The sequence below is a fragment of the Helianthus annuus genome, chromosome 5 (assembly GCF_002127325.2).
Source record: "Helianthus annuus cultivar XRQ/B chromosome 5, HanXRQr2.0-SUNRISE, whole genome shotgun sequence".
NCBI classification, from domain to species: domain Eukaryota; kingdom Viridiplantae; phylum Streptophyta; class Magnoliopsida; order Asterales; family Asteraceae; genus Helianthus; species Helianthus annuus.
Window position 1 is genome coordinate 106100145 of NC_035437.2, and position 9641 is coordinate 106109785.

A 9641-nucleotide genomic window follows, 5' to 3' on the forward strand; every position below is an offset into this window, starting at 1 on the left:
GGCGTCGAAGTGCGAGTTGATGAAGAGAGGAATTCACATTCAGAACCAGTTATGCGATAGATGTGGGATGGTCGGGAAGATGTTAACCATATCTTCGTTTCCTGCCTGTTTGCCAAGAGTATCTGGTGGAATGTTTTTGTCCTGGCTGCGAATTCCGTTCCAAGCGTCGATGTCCTCGTTATCGAAGATCTTCGAGATTATCGACACCAGCCCGGGCTCGAGGAAATGGAGAAAGATCGTCCACCTCGTGATTTTAGCTACAATTTGGAGAATACGGCTAGCTCGTAATAAGAAGACCTTCGATGGAGTTTTTATTCCGGTGAAAAAACGCTTGAGATCATCAAGGAGGATTCATATCTCTGGATGCGTTACAGAATAAGTCGGCTTCTATTGACTTGGAACAAATGGTCTGATTTTAACATTATTGAGCTGTTGTAATGTAGCTTGTCCTTGTTTGTCGCTTTACTTTTGTTGTTTGTTGTTTCGTTCCAGCTCCTTGCTGGGTTCTATATATATATATATATATATATATATATATATAGATCTTTCGCCGTTCAAAAAAAAAAAAAAACATCCATTCCATTAAATTCTGTGTGTGGAGGAGAGAGAAACATATTACTGTTCATTTGTATATTTTGGAGGACGCAAGTGGTTGTGAGTGAAAGAGAGAATAAAAGGTAATGATAAAGATATAAAAAAATATTATTTAATTGAAAAGGAAAGTGGAAATGTAGTGTTTTTTAGTATAATTTATTGTTTTTAATGAAATGCTCCTAGTCCTACCATGGACGATGTAGTGTAAAAAATAACGATTTCTTTAATGGACAAAACTTAAAATTAAAAATATTAAGAATGGTCAAACGACTCTTCGTTATAACCACGAGCCCACATATTAAAAGATAATATATTATTATTATATTAATAAATGAAATCATCCACTAGCTAAATCCAAGAAACGAATATATAAGTAATAGAGATCACGTCTTATATTCCACACATCCATCATCCTCTCAATCCTAAAAAACTTCCAATTTTATCGCAACCAAATCCATATATACTCCAAAAATTAAGGAAGAGTCAAAGATTGTGATTTTTATAAGATTTGAAGAATACCCTGTTTCAACTTTCATGGTATGACTCTCTTCTTACCTCTTATATTTGTTCTCCAATACACTGTAATAAAATATCATGTTATTTGTTGATTAATTTAGTTTTTTGGTTTTTGGGTTTCTTTGTTTAATCTTGTTTTAGGCGACTGAAGCTTCAAATATCAAATATGAAGAGGTATTGTTATTCGCAAACTTTTAGATTACAAAATTGCTCTGATTTTGTTTGTTTTTTGTTTTTTTTTTATAATTTTGGCATGAACACTTGGGGCTTACAGTCATGGTGATGTGAATAATTTTCAGGAATTTTATTGTAACTCGAAAGGATTACAGCTTTTACGTGTAGATGGCTGCCCGTTGATACCGAGCCAAAGGCTTTGATCTTTCTTAACCATGGCTATGGCAGGAATGCAGTGTCTCCATGAAAGGTCAGCTGGCTTCTTCCACACCTTACTTGAGTTTCAAGTGTACAAAATGATTCATTATGATTTATTGCTTCATATCTTTAAAAATGAAGATTAAAATAAATATATATTGGGAGTTTCTTATCAACGCCATAAAGTGGATTCTAAAATACGGTCCTTTTAGTATAAAGAGGTACTTTTTTTTTTCTGAAATAATGGATTTTAATAATCTTAACTATTAGTTGTTGGCTGGCAACGGTTCTAACTTCAAAAATAACCAGTGGACTTTTTCACATATTGTAAACCAACGAACCTTTACTAACAGAACCCCAAATTCTTTTTGTCTCCTTAAAATATGTGAAAATGTGGGACTACTACTGGTTATTTTTGAAGTTGGGACCGTTGCCGGCCAACAGCTAATAGTTGGGATTATTAAAATCTATTATTCCTTTTTGTTTAGAATCCTAACATACGAGAAGACATACATTTTTATTGCAAAAATTTCGAGAGATTGAGAGTTGAGGGAGTTATGTTCGGATAGAAAGAATCAAATACGAAGCGAACTTAGTCAAACACTAAAACAAGGGGTGGCATAAAAAAACGTAGGATTCAGGCTTCTTATTTTTTTATACAGTGGCGCCGCCCTATTTCGTACAACAAAAAATATAAATTATTTATATTGATTTGGATTAATTGAAATTAAACAGGGGCTGCATTAAGGCTTGTGAAGGCAGGATTTGCAGTTTATGGTATAGATAACCAAGGTCATGGAAGTCTTCTGGAATTCAGGGTTATATCCCCTCTTTTGATGATCTTGTTACAGATTGCTCCGATTATTTCACAAGCATTTGTGGTAATTTTTTATTTATTTTATATTGATTTGTATTCTTCTCATTATTAAATTAGCTTCAACTCAAATGGTTGAATTTTAAAATTTTGACTTGGTCAAATAAGACCGGGTGAATGAAGATTTTGAATTGGTTCTTGTTTTATAGGATAACTATGAACATATCAATACATGTCATATACCTTTTTATAGTTATTAATACTATTTTAAAATGCAATAGAGAATTCATATATTTACTTTTTGAAAAATATATCCCCTCACTAAAAAGATTATTTTTAGAAAATACACTAAAAACATTATTTTTAAAAAAATATTAGAAAAATGATTTATTGTGATTTGAAATGTATATGTTTTAATTAATGTGCATTTTATTTTCAGAAAAGAAAGAAAATAAAAGAAAAATGAGGATATTGCTTGGAGAATCTATGGGAGGAGCAATGGTTCTCTTGTTACATAGGAAGAAACCAGAGTACTGGGATGGTGGAGTCTTGGTTGCACCTATGTGCAAGGTATGAGCTACTTCTCTTCCTCTGTTTTCTTTTCTGTTCAAATATGGCAACTAGTATACATATATTAATTATCTCTATTGTACATAACTTTTTTTAACTCCAACACACCCATAAAATTTACTCTTAAATCCACCTAAGGTCTATCTTATGTAACTTGAACATACACCACTTTAATAAAGATAAAAACACAAACACCAGGTTTATTAATTATCTCGCTTAATATATAACTAATTTTAAAGTAAAACATCATAATAAACATTTGTATTTAGTGCTTATCTTATATAGTGAGCAAGACGGCCATGTAGTTATATAACCAACTTATATATCACATTCAAAAGGACAACTATAAACGTATTAGATTCGAATAATTTACTAAAAGTATTGTATTAAACTTCCTTATATATGTGTGTGTTCTCTTCCTCTGTTTAGAAATTAGCAACTAATAACATTTCAAATGTGTCAAAAATATTGAAATCAATAACCTTTTCTCATATAAAATTTAATAAATCTGTATTGAAACTAGAAGTAACCAATGTGGTGGTGGTCCATTAGCGAAGACAAAACCTTTAAATATTTGGGTTCAAGTTTTACAGACAACAAAGGATTAAAAGAAATTTGCCGTTAAAAAAATCTAAAAAACTATATATGATCTTAAATTGGTTTTGTGTCAAGTATCATTTCCTTATTAAATTAGATACCATGCTCATTTAATACAAAAAGTGCCGTGCATTTTCTTAAAATCTGAGGGGTAATTATGGGATTTCAAGTGGGAAATATCCATGAAAGAAAAAAAACTATCTTGCTTTTCAAAAATCACTTTTTTCTAGAAACAAATGGTTTTACGTCGCTATTCCGTACTATCTATCGAGTGTGAAAGGTTGTAAAGGTTGCAATTGATATTTGAAATGTATAGCTTTTATGGATGAAATGATAAGGCCAACATAAATGACAGTGAAACCAACCTAACGTTCAATGTTTGTTGAAATATACACATGTTGAATAAAAGTGTTTGATTTTGATTATGTATCACATGAAAAATAATTTTAAGTATAAAAAAATCAAAGAGAAAAATACAAAGTTGGAAAATGATTAAGCCTTGGCCGAATATTATGTTTATGTATTATTATATCTGATGATTATTTACGTAATTCAGTTTATATTCAAGTTGTTATCCGTAATATTATATGTTTATGTTTTTTAATTCTTAGATTGCTGATGATATGAAGCCACCTCAACTGGTGATTAAAGTGCTAACGAAACTCACAAAAATAATCCCAACATGGAAAATTGTCCCGGGTCAAGATATTGTCGATGTTGCTTTTAGAGATCCTGCGATTAGGGAGGAGGTAAGAATAAATCTAGTCATGTATTTGTGTTAGTCAAGGTAATGCATATAACTTACCAAATTGTATGTTTGTGTGTCAGGTTCGTAATAACCCTCTATGTTATAAAGGTCGACTTCGTTTACAAACCGCCAACCAACTACTAAATGTTAGCTTAGACCTTGAAAAGAGGCTCCAAGAGGTAAGCTTATTGAGTTTTTTTTATTTATTAGAAATAACGTACCAAGAAATATGTTTCTAAAACTAACATGACAAATTTGTTTTAATTAGGTCACATTTCCATTCTTCGTTGGACATGGAGAAGCAGACAAGGTGACTGATCCAACAGTGAGCAAACTTCTATATGAAACTGCTTCAAGTTTCGCCAAAATGTTTAAATTGTATCCGGAAATGTGGCATTCTCTCACGTACGGGGAGTTCACTGAGAACATAGATATTGTGTTCCAAGACATAATAAGTTGGATTGATGACAGAATTTCTAGTGGAAACTCGAGATTGGAGAGGGAACAAAAGAACGCAAATGATGAGTTACACACAAATACCTCGAGCACAAAGAAGTTGGTTGATTGATCGATCACAAAACTACATACTTGCATATTATTTTTCTAGAATCAGGAATTTACAAAAAATATATACAAGTTTTATATCATGTAGAATGTTATTAGACAAAACTGGTTAACGATAAGTGTATTCCAATGAACTTTTGTACCATATCAACATCATGAGCCCACATTTGACCTGGAATTGGTGAAGGTCCTTAGGTCCTATCTAGGGTGGAGCTATACTAGTAATCGATATCAGTTAGAATATATTTATTAACACTAAAATTAGCAACATATTTAGACATACAGGTATATTGTACTCAAAGCTTTGAGAGTTTTTTAAAAAAAATTGATATTACACTTTTAAGTTTTAACTCATATCTATTTGACCTTTTACTTTTAACCCAAAGGTTTTCATCTATTGCAATTTAACCTCACAACTCTTTTACTTATAACTTTGGTCTCCCACACTTTTCATATTTTGTAGATTTTTTGTTTTACATTTAGTTTTAAATTTTACGAGTTAACACGGCGTAACGTGTGTGTATGTGTGGTTCAACGTTTTAACGTTTTGTTTTATGCTTCGTACCAAATTTTGCAAGTTAACACAGCTCAACGTGCGTGTGTGGTTCAACGTTTTTACGTCGTCTATTTTCCCTGTTTGATAGGTTCGTTACAACGCGTGGGGTCCTAAATCGACTTAATTATTATTTTCTATGTTTTACGTTGCCGTCTAATTTCTTCACATTAACACACCATAACTTCAGTATTGGTTGTCACTGGCGGTGTGGCATTGGTGCTATTCGGCACGATTTTACGCCCCCGTCGCATTGCAGCGGGTGGTAAATCTAGCTTTATTAAAACGACTAGAATGCTTTTTGTAGATACATAGAATTAATATCATTTAAGGTGGGGTGTTGGTGTATTTGGCATGCGAGAAGCAAGTTAAAGTTCGAGAATAAACAGAGTCGGGTGGAAGATATAATCAAGGATGTGAAGACTACGAGTTTTCTGTGGTATAACAATAGATCTAAATCTAGAACAATTTCATGGAATGATTGGTGTAACTTTGTAATTGTGTAAGTGTTCGTGTGTTGGACCGCCCCATTTTATGGGTTGGTTTTTGTTAATGAAGTTTATGTTTCAAAATATCTATATACTAGGTTAGAACCCCGTGTATTATACGGGTTGAATAAATACAATTTTATATACTAAATAATAAAAAAAATATATCTTTAAAAAATCTCGTTTATTACACGGGTTGAATAAATGCAATTTTATGTACCAAATAATAAAACAATATATATTTAAAAATCACGTTTATTACATTGGTTGAATAATTGTAATTTCATATATTAAATAATAAAAAAAGTTATATCTTTAAGAACCCCGTGTATTGTACGGGTTGAGTAAATTTAATTTTATATATTAAATAATAAAAAAGTTACATTTTTAAGAACCTCGTCGAGCTGAGGAGCGAGACTAAGCTCGACCGTTAGGGAGACTAAAGCGGGAGGCTGTGTTATACGGGTTGAACACATGTAATTTTATATACCAAACAATAAAAAGTTATATCTTTATAAATCCTATGTATTATATGTATTGAATAAATCTAATTTTATATACTACATAATAAAAAAGTTATATTTTTAAAACCCCGAGGATTACACGAGTTGCATAAATGTAATTTTGTATAGTAAAATTAAAAATGTTATATCTTTAAAAAAACCTCGTTTATTACAATGGGGTTGAATGAATCTAATAAAAATTTATATCTTAAAAAAACTAACGGATATACTTGATATACGATGGATGGGGTGATTGCGGTGATTGTTCTTATAAATGTCACGTAAACATATTGATTACCGTATTTGAGTTGAGAATTGAACACGAAAATATAAGTATAGAACCAATAAACACCTTTTAAACATTTTTGAAATAGATTCTACCCTTAACTATCTTAGTTTAATAAAATAAATAAATCATTTAAATTAACTGAGTTAGGGCTAAAGGACATAACTTGCAAGAGTTTGCAAACATCGAGTACGTTTTCTGTAATTATTGAAGACAAAGGACACAGTTTGCAATAAGTGACATACATAAAGGACGATTTTTGTAATTTACTCTATTTTAAAATATTATATATATTATCTTCTATATGAATTGTTTAAATTTATATTAAATTTAATTGTTTAATTATCTTTTAGCTGATATTAACTATCTATAAAAATAGATAGAAACTCGGTCGATTTTGTGCACTCGCTATAAGAAATGAAAGTAAAAACCCAGAAGATATATCAAAACGTAAACAAATTTAAACACATACTATAATTATATAACTTGAAGAAAATATATTATTTGGTTAAAAAAAGTTAAAAGACCATAGTGATTTCGTGAAAGTGATGCCACACTAAGTAAGATGTGATTTAATGGAGGGGCCAAAGTGAAGATGTTTGAAAAGTTAAGTGGTCAAATTAAAAGACTGAAAACACTACAATTTTTCAATACGTTATGAATTAATATATCCCTCCAATTTTAATATTATATATAAATCTTTTTTCCAATTTCCAATTTTAATCATATTATATATATATATATAGGGGATGGTTCAAATGAAAACCACTTTTATTGTGAAAACTCGAAAACTAACTAAAAAAAGCCTAAAAAACACACAAATTTTTTTTTTTCAATTTTTTTTTATAAAAATCGCTAGTTTTTATATATAAAAAAAAACTTTTTTTCAAAAAAAAAAAAAAAATTTGTGTAGTGCACATGTGTAATAATACACATGTGTAGTACACATACATATGTGCAGTATTACACATGTGCACTACACAAATTTTTTTTTTTATTTTTTTGAAATTTTTTTTTATATTAAAAAACCTGCGAAATTTTGATTGCAAAAAAAAAAATTAAAAAAAAAATTTTTGTATGTTTTTTTGGCTTTTTTTAATTAGTTTTCGAGTTTTCACAATAACTAGTAGTTTTCATTTGAACCTTCCCCTATATATATATAAGTAGATAAATTTATTTATGCCAATGATTTAGAGTTGATAAGATTTATATTAATTTAATTAATACTTAACAATTTAAATTAAATAATAATTATCTATAATTAAAGATGTTTTAAAATAACTAGTCGTTTACCCGCGCGATGCGGCGGGAAACATATCACTTAGGTTGGTGAGTTTAGGGCTATGTACGGGGCGGTTTGGTTTTGAACCATAACCAAAACCAAATTCGCGATGCAACGGAAAACACAACACTTGTTAGTAATTCTAAGGGTGTGCATGAGTGCACCTCGCGCCTTTAATAACTATGGTGGAAGCTAAATTCATCTTGGTATCTAACTATCTCGGACGGTGAGAAAGGTATTATTTGTCTTTGTTGATAGCTCCTCAATATGACCAAGTTAAACCAGCATATGCTACAATTCACTAAGTTTAGACACACCAACACATTGTAGGTGAAACCAAAATATTCAGAGTACAAATCACAAGTTTCAACAACAATACTCCACACAAAGATACATAACCTCAAATTTCAACTTTAACCCGGTCGATGAACTCAGACTTGTTTTGTTGAAACTTGTACTCAAATTTCACAAAGCTACAAGTTTCAACAACAAATCTACTCTACACAAAGCTGCACTACCTCGATTACGTCGATCTAGTAGGAGACCCGCGTGATGCGGCGGAGGGTGGTGGGTGGTGGCGGCGGTTGTAGGTGGCAGTGGTTGGCAGTGGCGACAGCGATGGTCGGGGGTGGTAGTGGCGTTGGTAGGCAGTAGCGCCGATGGTCGATAAAAAATAGATAATCCTAACGATTGAAAAAAATAGGTTTAATAATCTAAACTGTGAGCTATCGGTAAAAAATAATTCATAGTAGTAGTTCGACCAATGATAATCCTAACTTTTATTTTTGTTGCCAAGAGCAATCGAGGTAGCATTATTGTCATAGATTCTACACTCAAGCTGACCCGGATTCGATTCTTATCCTACGCGAATCACACGTATAAACCAGTTTAAAACTGGCTGAAGAAAAAGGTTCAAAACACGAAACATCAAAACCGGTTCCACCTCTACCCGGTCAAAACATGGAAAAGAAAATGGTGCAGACCTGTCAAAACCAGGTTAACACCACGAACATGCGCTTTACCTATTGTTGACCAAACTCGGACGTGATTCCGGTTCTAAAAAACCCTTTTATGCATCTCTAGCCAATAGGTCATAGTAAGAATTATTAAAATACATTTTTTTTCTTAATTATTAAAATGCATCTCTAGCTAAAGGACATTTCAAAGACCAGTTGCAACCTGCAAGTCTGCAACTATATTACATAGATTATCAACTGTGAAATCCAAAAAACAATCAAGAGTCCCTAAATTTCCTAGACCGTGGACCCTCTAAAATTAGATGCAAAACGATGGTCATTTGGTAATAGCAAAACTGAAAATTTAAGCCAAATCAGTTTAATAAAATGGTGTTTGATTTTCTTACATGCATTATCCATTTAACTAACATTCATGTAGAAAGACCATTTTGCCATCTTACTAACTTATTAAGTTTTACCATAAGTATATAATGGCTAGTGAATTTCACTTAAGACAACCATATCCTTATTGAGTTAAGTTTGGCGAGTGGGTCATGGCTTCTGTTGTGGAGTGGAAATGAATGAAGTTAGAAAGGGTTGTCATCAAAGTTGGGATGATGATCCAAAAGGGGATGGAGTCACTAATTGTTATTTTAGTGAGTAGAAAATGTGTTTGGACCAGAGTAAAGAAGAATTTTAAAAGAAACTACATGGTGGCTGAGCATTTTAAAGGGATTTATTTAGTTATTTTGTTTTTAAATTAGTTTAAGTGAATTACATGAGACTCTTTATGTGATA

The 9641-nt window shown here is 31.5% G+C and overlaps 1 protein-coding gene across 1 annotated transcript; it reads left to right on the top strand.

Annotated features, from left to right (window-relative positions):
* Positions 1–1499: 1499 nt before the first annotated feature.
* On the top strand, positions 1500–4920 carry LOC118492138 (caffeoylshikimate esterase-like). Its single transcript, XM_035989937.1, has 6 exons — positions 1500–1534; positions 2275–2363; positions 2736–2866; positions 4075–4212; positions 4292–4390; positions 4480–4920. Exons 1-6 carry the CDS (start codon positions 1500–1502, stop codon positions 4777–4779), a joined length of 792 nt encoding a protein of 263 aa, XP_035845830.1. The 3' UTR covers positions 4780–4920.
* Positions 4921–9641: the final 4721 nt, after the last annotated feature.

What these genes read in the sequence shown, in the direction of transcription:
- LOC118492138 (XM_035989937.1), top strand. Translation starts at nt 1,500, where the DNA reads ATGGCTATGGCAGGAATGCAGTGTCTCCATGAAAG. An exon ending in TTATTTCACAAGCATTTGTG is followed by an intron (nt 2,364 to 2,735) that starts GTAATTTTTTAT and finishes TTTTATTTTCAG; the next exon opens with AAAAGAAAGAAAATAAAAGA. An exon ending in TTGAAAAGAGGCTCCAAGAG is followed by an intron (nt 4,391 to 4,479) that starts GTAAGCTTATTG and finishes TGTTTTAATTAG; the next exon opens with GTCACATTTCCATTCTTCGT.